This window comes from Aquarana catesbeiana, linkage group LG02 (assembly GCF_042186555.1).
Source record: "Aquarana catesbeiana isolate 2022-GZ linkage group LG02, ASM4218655v1, whole genome shotgun sequence".
NCBI lineage: Eukaryota > Metazoa > Chordata > Amphibia > Anura > Ranidae > Aquarana > Aquarana catesbeiana.
The window spans coordinates 191312955-191327953 of NC_133325.1; the positions used below are offsets into that span (position 1 = coordinate 191312955).

The window sequence follows — 14999 nt, forward strand, 5'->3', positions numbered from 1 at the left end:
CTCGTAAGCCACATCATTGGTTTCTGCCCCGGCGCCGGTGGCTGTGCCGGTGGAGGCATTACAGGACCCTTTGGGGAGAGTGAGCAGGCATTTTGATTTTAAGGGGACTCTCTTATAGGAAGCTTTTCGTTTGTAGGACACGCATCATTGGGTAACTATGCTATATGGAATGTGATATATTTCTTTTGGTATATGTAACTAAGCCCTTATAAGTATATCCTTGTTGTATATTTTTAACAGACTGACCTCTGAAGAAGACCTTGAATATCTAGGTTGAAATGCGTCAGTTCCATTTTCCGATATTGACAATATTCACATGATGTTGTTATGAAAATATGTCTGTATAATGCGTGTCTGATTTCATTAGATTTGTAAACACTCTATATCAGAGCTCATCTTTTAAACTCTTGTGTTAATTATTTTTTGTACAATAAAACATTATCTTTTTTATACAACATTGGTTCAATATCTTAAACCCCGCTGCCTAAAAACCCCACTTGGGGAAATTCTTTTCCTATTTTTTGCTTTCATATCAGGGGTGAGCAGCATTTCTTTTCTCCTCCCTCAATTGTGTCTCCTCTTTGCCATATATAACAAATTAAGAACTATCTATAGTGGAAAGAACAACAAGGAAAGTGAATGAGGAAACTGAAAGTGATGGTTTGGCCCCCTCAAAACCAAAACACATGCCAAATCACCCTGATGTGAACATGGGCTAAAAATGTGCAAACATTTTTTTAGTATGCAAATTAGTTGTAGTGTGAATGTCAAGTTAACTGGTGCATGCTGATGCTGCTAAATTCTGCCTGGGAATGTAGGCATCAATCGCTTCTGTCACAAAAGGGTTCATGTGAACAAATGTGCTAAACTAGGTTCATAGTAGAGACACTGGAGTTGATTTACTAAAGGCAAATAGACTGTGCACTTTGCAAAGCAGTTGCACTCTGCAAGAGCAGTTGCTCCAGAGCTTAGTAAATGAGCAGAAGCTCTGCTGACTTCCATCATCCAATCATGTGCAAGCAACAATTCACTTTTTTTAATTTTCCTTGCACGCGATTGGTTATTCTTTGCAAAGTGAAGCTTTACCTCATTTACGCTTTGGCGCAACTGCACTTTGCAGTGCACAGTCTATATGCCTTTAGTAAATCAGTCCCATTTTCTTCATCTCTGTATTTTTCAGCCTTAGCGATTCAACAAATAATTGCAATGTTCAACATTTACTTTCAGTATTTTTCATTTTCTGGGGGGCTTTGTAGGTTTAGGGTTCTTTGTTAATTACTTAAACGTAGACATGATTTGTTTTTATATTTGACTTTAACCTCCCTGGCGGTATGATTATTTCGGATTTTAGGTGCTGAAAGCGGTACAATTATTTTGCATGGAAATTTGGCGTTTTATATTGTAGGTCTGTAAATCTTAACAATAACACACTTAAACCTGTCCAAACCAGAGTCTAGTAGATATCCCCGGTATGATAAAGTTTGAAACACAAAAACATAAATTATAATATAATAAATAAAAATAAATAATTAAAAAAAAAAAAAAAAAATAGTACTAAAATAAATTTCCCCACAATTCACTATCGCTCAATTCTGCAAGTGTTCTAATTTACTATCGCTGTTTTCTAGCTGGTCTAAAGCCACTTTTGACGTAAAGGGACACTTTTTGGTTGCTATGGACAATCTCCAGTTTCCAGGCAGAAAGAACAGTGTATATCATGTAAAACTGCATGCAGGGCATGGGACAAAGCACTGGGGACAAAAGGGATGTGAAATCATTTCATACAGTACTGTAATCTGTAAGATTACAATACTGTATGTGTTATGATTTTTACTTTTTTTTTAATTTGGCGCCAGGCTCCGCCCCCGTGCGTCGCGCCGCTCGCAGGGAACGGAGCCTGGCACAGAGAGGCTTCGGAGGAGGACGGAGCCCTCGGACACTGCGGGTGACATCGCAGGATCCCGGGGACAAGGTAAGTAAAGCCGCCCCAGGATCCTGCAATGCGATCCCGAGTGTGGCTCGGGGTTACCGCTAATGGTACTGAATTTTAACCCCGAGCCACACTCGGGAATACCGCCAGGGAGGTTAAGAACAACTTTAGTATATATATATATATATATATATTATACAAACTAAGGAACTCTACAAATTAAATGTATAAACATATTTATCAAAATCATAACCTTTTCTTTTTTTGCTAGGAAGAAGAGAACATCATCATAAATTTCTTTGCGATCTCGCTCTGGAACAACAGACCACTCTTCTTGATCACCAAACATCTGTTCAGCTTTCCTGTGAAAACAGAGAACTGAGCCATAAAGTGTTCATAATACATTAAAATAGGTCATTTTTATAGCCAATAGCATTAGGAGATATTTTACTATTCACCACATTATTGAAAATGATAAGGGTCCATTCGCAGCAGTTGTGGTAGAACTGCATTGGGCGGCTTTTCCAGTGCAGTCCCACCCCAAGATGGTGCATTGTCTGCTACCTGGCTGGTTCAAACCATCGCGTTCTGGTGGTGTTCATGAGAAAAAGTAGAACATGCACAATTTTTTTTCAATACAATGAAGTGCGACACAATCCACCACCTTGCACCACAGTGCGGCCATAGAACTTGATGAAATCTGTGTGATATTTCAATAAAGTTCATTTAAAAAAAAAAGGAACCATGTGATGTTCCACAATTGGTGAACTGCTTTCACCCCATCGCATACCAACAGATGTATTCTAACAAAGCTGCTGGTGTGAACTGACCCTAAAAATGCAAGGACTGCCATGTGAACAATGCTTTGAGAAATAGATTTACTTGGTAAAACATAGAAATTCAATCAGCTTTGAAATGACTGAAAATAGATTAATGAAAGATGCTTGATGATTCTCTACTCTGGCATACTGCACTTTGGCCATTGCCATACTGAATAAGCCCGCTAAGAGACTTGTGTTCATACTAGAGAACAGTTCATTAGCAATATGATGATTCACTAAACATGTGCACCCTTGTAAGCTATTTGTTGGATGGCGAAGAGGGTAAATAGTAATTGGGGACCCTGAAATGTGAAAATAAAAATAGATATTTTCTGCTACACAGGTGAATTAGTCATCGGTATCGGTGAGTACTTGGAAAAAAAGTATCGGTACTTGTACTCAGTCCTAAAATAGTGGTATCGGGACAACCCTATAGTAAATATATAGATAATACAAACACTGAACCAGGCATACACACCTGTAGCGAGTGGTTGAAGTCATCTTGTCGTGTTGCTCTAGGAAGTGCTGTAGCTTCTCTTTTGCTTCTTTAGCTCTAAGTCTTGCCTCTTCCTTTTCTTCCTTCTCACGCTGCGATTTGTAAGCATTGAATGCCTGCTTCTTTTCACTCAACTTGGGCAGCGCACTTTGAGAAAAAAGTTCAACACACTGCCCATTAACACAGAAAACAGCAGAAATGACAGATGTGCCTCACACTACAATGTAATGTATAAAGCTCATATCTGGAGTATAATAATCTAGGAACAGAAACCTAAGTAAGACAGCAACCATACAGTGGGGAAAATTATTATTTGATCCCCTGCAGATTTTATAAGTTTGCCCACTTACAAAGAAATGAAGAGTCTATAATTTTTATCATAGGTGTATTTTTAAATGATAGACACAGAATATCAACCAAAAATCCAGAAAAAACACGATACAAATGTTATAAATTGAGTTGCATTTCAGTGAGTAAAATAAGTATTTGATCCCCAAGCACTCCCAAAATGCCCCTGCCTATTGAAATGAATGAGCAGCGCCTCTGAAGTGCCTGAAAAGCGATTTGGAAGTGCCGCAACCCCTTCTTTGGGGTTAAAAGCGCCCTGCTAGCGACCGAAAAGTGTTGCTTAAACAGCAGTAAGGTGTCTCTAAATCGAGCAGCACTTTACCTCTAACGCACGGGCGGCCCCAGTGTGAAAGGGGTCTAAGGGCTAAAGATATCACAGCACGTACGGTTAGCCATATAAATATAAGTGTACATTCACATGATCAAAATATCTTCGCATAGAACATTAAGGCTCTCACCTGTAGCGGGGATCATTTATAATCAATTTCATTGCTTGTTCCCATGAGGCATTGGAAGGAACCCCCTGCAGACGATTGAAATGATAACTTAGCAAGGTACCACCAGTGAATATAAAGAACGCTTTAAGGACAAAATATCACTCCTATATTATGAACAACTAAAAATATGACTTTTACATAATGACAATCTAAAAAAAATGATACATGTATATATCTCATCTAAACCTGTATCTGTGCATTTCGCTGTGCACAAGTAATCATAAAATACGTGTAAAGAGTCAGGAATATCAGAAGAAAGGAAGATCTTTTGACAGTCATAACTTTTTTACAAATTATCTAACTCTGAGATCCAGCCAGAGTAAATTTTCTTTCGTTTTCCAATAAAGGTCACATATCCACAACTGTCAGGCCATTCATCATTAAATGAGAATTAATTTTAATTTACTGTATATTCCTCTATTTTTCACATTTTACAAGAATGTCTGCACTTGCAGCTGTCACCCCCACCTTGTCTTTTAGTAGTTCTTTGAACAATTGCTTTGCTTCTTCCTTTGTGTTCCAATGGTAGAATTTTTTCTCTGGTTCTACCGTGTTTCCATCCTCCAACTGTGAAGAATCACTGTAATACATAACAAATGCATTCAAGTGTTTTCCTCTTTCACAAAAGTACATGGAAAAGCATCATAGGTAACCATGGGAAATGGTGCAGTCCCCTTACTCATTTACTTACTCTCCGGTAGTACTGCTCATGAAGGGGCTTTGTAACAATGGATTTTATCAACTCTCAACCTGGAGGACAAAGGTATGTCTTTTTTGTCTAAGATATTTGAGGGGAGCCGTTGCACACAGGTTTTTTATCCTAATGCATAGAATGCATTAAAGCGGAGGTCCACCCACTTTTTAATCTGCACATCATCCGCTTCTGAACTGACCATAAAAACAGCATTGGGTGTTTTTTTTCATCTCCTTCCTTACCTTGTTTCCAAGGATTTTTTTTAATCTTTTCCTGTTTCCTCCCTCCGTGGCGATGTACGTAATTTCCTGTGGAGCACTGGCTCCTGGGAGATGCATGTCATGATTCCCAGGAGTCAGTGGGCATCGCTACCTCTCAGCATCGCAAGATAACAAAATCGGAATAACGGTGTGATGGCAACCAGAGACGTTTCCTGCACTGCGCCGTGTGTTTAATGCGCATGTGCGAGATTGGGAGGTGCATGCTGGGTAGCCAGCAGTACCTTATCCCGGAAAATAATTCTAGTGGGCTTCATATGCTCACAAGCAAGACAGAAGCGCTCAAGAAAGAAAACACAAAGGTTTGTTTAAAAAAAAAAAAAAAAAGGAAATACAGCGGCGGTTTTACTGAAAATATTGTTTAGACATAGGGCTGGGAGATTTTCTTTAAAAAAAAAATCTTCGATTCTCTTAAAAAAAACTCGATTCACGATTTGAATCGAGTTTTTTTTTTTTTTTGGAAACCGCGCCGGTCCTGAGGTGCTGCGGGCATGAGCTTTTAGGCGAGGCCGCGGCTTCGGCCTAGTCTGCGGCTACGGCCGGATGCCGCGGACTAGGCCGAAGCCGCAGCCTCGCCTAAAAACTCCGTGCCTGAAGCTCTTCAGGCCTGGCGCGGTGTCAGCGCCGGTCCGGAGGCGCTGCGGGCATGAGTTTTTAGGCGAGGCCGCGGCTTCGGCCTAGTCCGTGGCGTCCGGCCGTAGCCGCGGACTAGGCCGAAGCCGCGGCCTCGCTTAAAAACTCATGCCCGCAGCGCCTCGGGACCGGCGCGGTGGAAAAAAAAAAAATCTAAAAAAATCGATTTGCTTAAATTTTGAATCGATTTGACCTCTCAACTCGATTCAAGATTTAAATCGATTTTTTTCCCAGCCCTATTTAGACAATGACATTAATAACTGCAGAACAGGTGCCTTTGAAAAAAAAATATGTGGGAGGAACTCCGCTTTAGGATAAAAAAACCTTCTGCCTTTAGAACCACTTTAACAGTCATTACTTCATAGGTTATGTTGCCACCTTCAGGTGAATGAACACTGTCCAGAAAAAAAAAAACAGGTGTCCCCTCACAAGCATAACCCCTCCCAGCTCAGCTAAGCCTCAGTCCTGTAGCAAGCAATGAGAAACACAAGCCAGAGAGGAAGGAGTAAAGCTATAATATGCTACAAAACATGCTGTCAAAGATGGAACTTCACACCAAGTAAAATAGGCCTTCCAAAAATGATGGTACATCTTCCTGAAGGCCTACTTTCCAACCCTGAAAAAGACAGAGCCCAAAACTCACGTCTCTCAGGACCTAGGCTTCAAAAGTCATGCTATCAAAGCCAAGGACCATGAATCGGGATGGACTTTCAGACCCTGAGACAGCAGGTCCAGCTATCTGGAGAAGTCCACAGCTCGCCTGCCAAGAGGTCTGCGATGTTTGCGTATCACGTACTTCTTTGCCAGACTGGCGTGATCAGGAATGCCATCCACCTTTATCCTGTTTAACAGATGAGGAAGGAGTTAAAGTGCAAGCACATTCGGCATGCCTCACCACAGACAAATCTCTGCAAAACACCTCAGGGAGAAGGGTCCATTTCTTTGCATTCAGCTATTAACATCTGAGAAAATACACCTGTCAAGCCATTTAGATGGCTAAAACACCTTCTCCAATTGAGCACAAACAGCACAGACCACTTCCTGCAGATGAGGATGCACTGGAAGGCCTTTTTTTTCTGAATTTTTTGACACCCGCCTGGACCCAAAACCAGGGATTTTAAGGGAAGTAGATTCAGGTAATGTCAGCTTAAAATTAATGCAATACATCCACCAGGAAGTATACTGTGGCCCTTTGTGCCTGAGACAACCCTGAGATTCTTCCTGAGAGGACTCATCTACAGAGGATTCTCAATCCCCAACAGTTTCCATTTCTTCTTCCTTCTCTTCAAAACTTTCCCCAACGCTTCATCCTCCTGTAAAAACAGAGAAGGGGAAGGAGAGAAGTCCTGAGAGCTGATCTCATAGACCAGAAATGGCTGCAGAGAATTTCTTCTTTGACACAAAGGAAGAGGTGGATTGTGCCCCTGAAACGGTGCAGATACCAGATAAGGGTGGTGATTCAGAGTTAATTTGATCCATAGAGGAGCCACTGCAGGGCAAATTACATGCTGAAGGAATCTGGGAGCCCCAATTGTCCTTCTCCATACCTCTGTCTGCAAGAAGCTCTGGCTTGCTGAGGGATGAAAGGCTAGTAACCCATTAGAAAGTGGGGTGTCAGCGTATTTAAAAAAAATACTAAATTGACAGCACCCACCAAAAATACACCTGCCCGAGTTTGCTGTGCCCTGATGGACATAAGTCAGCTCGGTTTGTGGTTGTGGAAGGTAGCATGGCTGAGATATAGGGCAGATGCTGTTGAGCACTGTGGGACACAAAATCTCCGACTGGTCTACTCCTTTTAATCATTGCCACAGCCTGTATACCACCCCATAAGGGGATAAAATAAATGTCTTGATGCCATCCTGTGCCCTAAAACAGTGGTTCTCAACCCTGTCCTCGAGTACCCCTAACAGGCCATGTTTTGGGAATTTCTCTTATAAATAAAATAGCTGTCCAAAATACCAAGCCATTGACTCCGATTTAAAGCACCTGTGCAAGTTAAAGGAAAACCTGCAAACATGGCCTGTTGGGAGTACTTGAGGACAGGGTTGAGAACCACTGCCCTAAAACACCACACACAAAGAGGGGCTGGCACAACTCCACAAACACAGAAGAAATTACCGGTCCATGCTGCAGTGCCAAGTAGTCCCAAACTTCACCTATTGCAGTTGGCACAGAGCCTTCAGGGACTTGACTTTTCTCTGCCATGGACCTGTATAGCACCCTGCCAGCGAGATCAGGTGCCCTGTACTTCGGAGGTTCCAGCACTCAGGGTAGAAATTACAGGCCATCCCCGCTCTTGTATGCGGGGGGGGGGGTCCAGGTACAATTGCTCTTTGTCTGCTGGCTATAGTGACTGCTCTGGACAGAGCCAACCTCTCAGAAGTGTTAGAACAGGCCAGGAAAGATAGGAGTAAAGTCCCAAAAAGAGATTTTTAGAGATACAGTACTCAAGAAAGCATCCACCACTTTCAGACACTAGCACAAAACTTAGCTAAGCTGGGAGGGGTTATGCCAGGCCTGCCTTTTTTTCTGGCCAATATCCATTTACCTGAATGTGACAGCATAACTTGTAGTAATGACTATTAACTCCTCTGTATCCTGTCATGTATGAAACTTCCACATAAATGAATGGAGACCTACCTTTTGTTACTGTTAAAAACTGAATTTGTGGGAACCTTTGAAGGATTTTAAAGTGACCCTGTTACCATCCCACACATAAGATATTTAACACAGCCAGTTATAGTGAACACTGACAGCGGACACAGACAGCTTACAAATGATCCCTTTGTCCAGCAAGGGAGTTCTGCTGTTTTTGAGTTTTCATCTCTGCAACTTTAGAATTTGCCTATTTTGACACTTCATTCGTTGGAGACTTTTTCAGCAGCAATTTCCCAATCCCCAGCCTAGATGTCACAAGTCCTGCAGAGGCCGATGTGGAAAAACGCTAACACAATCATTTAGCAAACAGACCAGTCACATAAACAGTGACAGTCATATGAATGGTCTGTTTACCGAATAATTAGATTGTAGTTAAAAAAATGCTGGCATGAATGCGTACCCAGCAAGCCCTCATTCTTGCGTTACAAGAATGACATCTCTGTAGCTGCTAGATCTGCTGCGCACACAATCAAGATGGCAGCATAAAGCTCAATATCACCAGGATGTGATTAACAGAGCAATCCAAGATATGCCTCCAAAACGAACAAATTTCAGAGCGTTTCTGCATTTACATTTATGGAGACAGTTTTTTTTTAACGCATGCATCCGTCAAGATATTGGGGTTAATTTACAACAATAATAAAAAATGCTCACTTAATTTAGTGAAGTTCAAGTTCTGTTAACTTTTCGAATCATGTCTGAGGAAAAAAAAAAAAAAAAACAGGGCTTTAACTTGCATATGACTGGGTGATTGAAGTGAACACAACTTAAGTTTATTAAGTGAACATTTGTTGGTTCTGTAAAGCAGTGGTGTATTTCAGGAGGCATACAACCAAACCTATTGTTAGATTCAACATCCATTAAGGCAAATCCTTTTTAGATTTTTTTTTTCTGTAAGCCAATTTATAAAACCGTGTGTCTATTGACATTAGTGTAAAAGTAGCATTACCTATTAGAGATTTCATTCTGGTAAACTGTGGAGTCTTCCTGCATAGCTTCTATCTCAGGGGTGTCAGTGGGTTCTGGAACACTGGGCTGGGTGACTCTGATCTCCTCTGCAGGTGTCATTTCAGTATCAGAAGAAGGTGCTGTAGAATGAGGACTAGATGCAGCAGACTGATTCTCCTGGTCAATTCTATTATAGGAAAGAGGTCATGGTTATTTCAGTGATTTATGTTTAATAGTATGAATTTAAATATCTCATAAAATAAAAGTGCGATGTTTTAGAAAATTTCTGAATGTAGAAAACTGTGTATATAAGTAATTCGATCTCCAAAGAAGTAGTATGACAGTTATGCAGATGACAAATCTATAGTATCTACTGCAGGTGTAGGCAACCTTGGGCCCTCCGGCTGTTTCAGAACTCCAAGTCCCATCATGCTTCTGGGAGTAATTGTAACAGCCAGCCTTGCAATGTCTAATGGGAAATGTAGTTCCACAACAGCTGGAGGACCCCAGGTTGCCTACCCCTGATCTACTGTATTTTAGATGACAAACGGCTAAAACGAAGGCCCGGTGTAATGCGTTTTAGGTGTGTTGCATTTTAGGTGCATTTTACATACATTACCATTGAATTCTTTACAATGTGCATTTTGATGAAAACGCATTAAAGATGCAGCAAGCAGAAATATTTTTTTTAACACGTGGCACTTAAAATGCACCTAAAGTGCACAAGCTGTGAACTGGGCTTGAACAATCAGGGTACAGGTGTTTTAATAACAAAAAGTACAGGCATAAAAAGAGAAGAATTTTATCAGATCATGCTGGAACAGTAAAAAACTAAAATTTATACTGCCTATAATTAAGAACAATTTCTGTCTATGTAATGTTGAACAGTCTTTTAAACTGAGCAGCTATAAATAATATTGCATTGAATATGTAGTGGTTTTATACACATTTTTGAATATATTTTATTTGACTATGGTTACACCAAAGAAAGTAGCTAAATACAATTTAAATGGTTTAAACCCAAAACCAAAAATGTATAAAATTGCAGCTCACCAATTCGTAGATATGGTGGCAGCATTAGTTTTCTTTTTCTTTGTAGCCTTTTTTTTCCTTTTTTTTTACCCAATGATCCAGTCAGTTAGTCTGTTATTTTTTTTTTTTTTTTTTTTCAATAAATTCTTCATTTTGCTTTTAAAAAAATGTAAAAGAATAGCATAGCCATACATCAGAAAACATGTTTACATTCAGATGGCGTTGATTTATATGAATCTGAAAGCATGGATACAACAATCAGGAGTAGGTTGTCTAGAAGTAGTATCAGCAATCAAAAGTTCAAAACCAGGAAAGCTCCGTCAAGAACATTGGAGTTTGAGAATGTAACAGGTTGCTGTTTGGTTATGAACAGAGGGGCGATAGCATCTCTTGAATTGGCGGTGCCCAATGTAAGTAAAACAGAATCAATAAACTGCTGGATATTGTCAGTGGGAAAGCGCAAATCATCTCATGTGTGACGAATGCTTGAGAAGAGAAGAAAGAGTCTGGCCAAAGGACTTAGAAGTAGAAAGCATAAAAGCCCGAGAGGAGGGTAGGTATAAGGCTGGGTGCGGGAGTGCAAACAAAAACAAAACACTCCACTGTACTCATATATACTGTAGGTACATGTACCCATGCAGTACATATACTGTATTAGGGATCAATTAATTATCAGTGTGGCCGATATTCACTTTATTAGAAGTATTGGTATCGGTCAAAAAACTGACCGATATTACCGATACTGCTTCAAGGGGTTTTACCGGGGTGATGCATGCAGCTGCAGCTGCATGCATCACCTCGGTACAGTTCTTTAGAGCAGACGGTCATCTTTATTGTAATGACAAACGATGCGGCTCAGCAGCCGCTCGACTGTTATTACAAGCAGCAGGAGGGGACATTGCACCCTCTCCCACCGCCTTCTGCCGTTCGCCAGGCTCTCCTGTCCCATTGGGAGGCCCAAACAAACAGCCGGCACGTCCGCTGGCTGGCTGAAGACCCGAACGAAGCCGATACTTTGTTTGGGTCTTGGATCTAGTAATCCGGAAGTGATGTCATGACAACACTTCCCGGATTACTGGCATCATAAAGGCTTTGAAGTGCAGAGGAGGGGTTTGGGATCTTATAGACCCCCGATCTCTCCATGAAGAGTACCTCTCACATGCCTATTACTGTCACAAGGGATGTTTACATACAAAATATCGGCAAAAAATATCGGCTATTGGCAGGAGAGGTGGCCGAAATATAGTTTTTTCGGTGCCGATACAATACCGATATCGGATGATCCCTATACTGTATTTGGAGGGCATCTTTACTGGGTGTAAGATTCAGAAGCTCGAAAAAATACTTGGCTTTACCAATATAAAGAGATTATGCTTCTGCAGATGCCACTAGGTCACAAAAATTTAAAGAATAGATAAAATCATGCCCGTAAAACCAGGTTTTACAAAACCATTTTGATCTCCCACTGACGGACGCTATGGTGTCCTCCATGAGCTTGATTTCTTTAACTTTGAGGAACCAGAGGTTAATTGGTGAGGCATTGTTTTTTTCCCAAAACAGCAGAATACATGCCTTAGCAGCAATTAGAAGATGAATCAAAATAGATTTATTATAGCGTTTGGTCGAGAGTGGGGCAAGATGCAGGAGGAATTTAGACGGATCATTATTCAGGTTGATGTCAGTCAATTTGAAAGATATATTACCCACTTGCTTTCTGAAGGTCTGCAGTACTGGACAACTCCAGAACATGTATAGAATAGTACCTTCCTGTTGGGGGACTCTAACCACCAAGAGGTCATTTTAAAATGAGTTTATTGAATTCTACTCGAAATGGATGCAACATGATTGAGACGCAAAATCCTCTCCTTCTGCTGTTCTTTGAAATTCTGCCCAAAGTCTTTCTCTAATTTAAATAGATAAGGCGGAGAAATGTGATCTGGGGAGTGAGTAATCTGTAGGAGGCCAATGGCGAAACAGGGCAGAGGACATGCAAATTTTGTCAAACTCTGTAAAGTTAGAGGGGGTTTGGCACTCCTTCCATATTCTGGGTAGAAAGTGCCTAAGTTTTAAAGCCATCCAGAAAGGCAACAAGAGGGGTTCCATCAAAGCCTAGATCTTGGGTATTGGCCTTATCCTTTTAGTGGAAAGAAAATGTTGTAGGTAGAGTTTCCCAGTGTTGAACAAGGGTTGGGTGGTCATTAAAATGGTTCTAAAGGTTGAATATTTTTTATCTTCAAGCATTGTATGTATGAAGGTAAAAAAACTTCCAGCTCCCTCCAAAGCCCCCCCCTATACTTCCTTATACTTACTTGAGCCCCATCACGATCCAGCGCTGTGCATAAGAGTTGCAGGTCTCTCTGCTCTGTCCTTCCTCATAGAGAAGATCCACTCCTGCTGCTGTCAATCAAACTCTGTGAAGGGGGGGGGGGGGGCAGGGCCATGCCCTGCTGTCTGTGTCTATGGATGCAGGCAGCTGGGCTGGGAGGGGGTGGATAGAGGGAAGTCTCCCTCATAACAAGGTAGCAGGGTTGCCAACCTCCCGCAGCATTTTTTACTGACAAAACACGAAAAATTTACTGGCGGTGCACTTTTTTTTGGCTGCCAACCTGAGAAATTACAGAACTCCTATTGAAAACTAACACAGTGACTATTTAAACAGTATAAACATGATATGGAAACACTGACAATACCTATAACAAAGTAATTAGCTTGAGTTACACCTAAAAAAGTCAACACAGCATGAATTTATCAACACCTGATATTTACTGGCAGTTGTAAAAAAAAAAATCACAAATTTTTACAAACTGTCAGTAAATTTACTGGCGGTTGGCAACCCTGCAAGGTAGGCCCTGAAGTGGAATCTCAGCTAATACTTGCTCCAGCTGGATCCATAGTTTAGTTGTGCCCTGAGTGTTTTTGAGTGGAATTGAGTTGTAGAAACAATGAGATCTCTGTGGCGACTGTGTTATGGACTTTTGTGGGGAACAGGGAAGGACAAAAGAAAACTAGTCTAGGAGAGACAGGTGGGGTGAAGGGGAACGGTTATCCTAATCACCTTAATCCTTCCTATAAGAAAATGGTAAGGGAATGAAAGGAGAAACCCAGGTGTAGGTGGTGTAGACAGGAAGTTTCCAGAAAAATAGCAAGAAATACATCCCACAAGATCCACAAGCAGGATCCAAAAAGGAATCCAGACGTAACCAGAGCTCAAGTGGCACGTAGTAAAAACAAGAAATTTAACCATTATCTAAACCAAAAGAAGTGTCCTAAGAGCAGAAAACACACATCTCTAAGGGTGTCTCGCTCTCTATAGAAGGGAAAAACTAGAGAAACCTATGTGGGGAAACGGAACTGGTCCTGGAGCCATGAGGACTGGGCCCAGTATCCCAAGACCATTTGTTATGAAGATAGCCAGGTTAGGTTGGAGAAATCTCAATTCTTGGTGACAATCTGAAGGGTCCCTTCATGAACAGGGCCCCATCAAATGAGCTGCTGAATGGTAGCCACTGTGTGCGAAGACCTACTGAGGAGTACCTGTCACTAAAAGAGAAGTGGAGCATGAGGGCGTGGAAAGCGGTGTAACGATGATGAGTGTGAACTAGCATCAGAGTGTCTACCTGTAGACCACACACCTGCCTGATCGTGTTCAGTCTACCTCATGAAGTCAGGAAGAAGGTGCACCACATAACTAGTATCCAGATGGCTAACCGTAGCTCCACAGCCCCAGTTGGGTCAGCACTCTGGCTGAGACTGCTAATTACATGTTCCATCCCCTAGAGATATCAGAGGCGAACAGTGTGACCTAAACCAGGGCAGGTGACAGGGTAGGGTTCCATAACCCAGGACTACGCTGTGCAGATCAGGGGGGATGTCAGTAAGCACAAAACCTTGAGTAGCCCCCCCAAGCAGTGAAATATACAACCCTAAGCTGGCACCCTGTGCAGAGAGAGGAGTAGATTAAAAAAAAAAAAAAAACTTATGTAAGAAGTCCCCCTCCCCAAAATGGGGACCAGCTCTCAACACTGATATAAATAACAACAAGACATTATAAACAGACCTGCGGAAGGTACTGAAATTAGAACGTAAGGGGTTTCAGTAAACTGTCTTATGAACATTCTAACACTAAGGCTAGGTTCACATCTATGTATGTGGGGTTGATGCGTTATTGCAGAGCATTTTCCAGCACGTTTTGCATTTTTTTTATGTGCCTTTGTGATGCGTTTTTGCAGTGCGACACAAGTTCATGGTCCTCAGGATGAGTCGGTCGAGTGGCTCTTGCTGATCAGGAGTGGGGTCTCCGCTGGCATTGGGGCAACAGATTCACTCTGCTGCCTTGTGGGTGGGAAGGAACCGGAGTGAGCCTGTCAGGGGCCTCCACAGGCTCTGTACCTAGGAAGGTGAATAGGTCTTGAGCCTATAAAAAATGGATACGAAAGAGTACATCCCTGGGGTTATTTTGCATCTCGGGGGCCAGCCACCTTGTTTACGTGATCTATTTCTCTGGTGGGATTGCAGTTCAAAAGCTGGTTGAGAAGAGCGGTGACTGTGGGGAGCAGATCTGGACCTGCGGTAGCTTCTGGAATGCCTCTGACCCGGAGTTTGCAATTCTTCCCATCATCAACTCTAAGGTGCAATTGAGTAAGAACTTGTAGGTGGATAAC

The 14999-nt window shown here is 41.7% G+C and overlaps 1 protein-coding gene across 6 annotated transcripts in view; it reads right to left on the reverse strand.

Moving 5' to 3' along the window:
• Positions 1-14999, reverse strand: part of PRPF40B (pre-mRNA processing factor 40 homolog B) — a 136450-nt gene that overhangs the window by 42643 nt on the left and 78808 nt on the right. For all 6 annotated transcript variants that reach the window (XM_073614097.1, XM_073614098.1, XM_073614096.1 and 3 more), the window contains exons 11-15: positions 9308-9493; positions 4561-4672; positions 4054-4118; positions 3230-3394; positions 2184-2292 (exon numbers count right to left, since the gene is read on the reverse strand). In XM_073614097.1, the coding sequence (XP_073470198.1) occupies positions 2184-2292; positions 3230-3394; positions 4054-4118; positions 4561-4672; positions 9308-9493 (637 nt within the window). The remainder of the gene's footprint in view (positions 1-2183; positions 2293-3229; positions 3395-4053; positions 4119-4560; positions 4673-9307; positions 9494-14999) is intronic.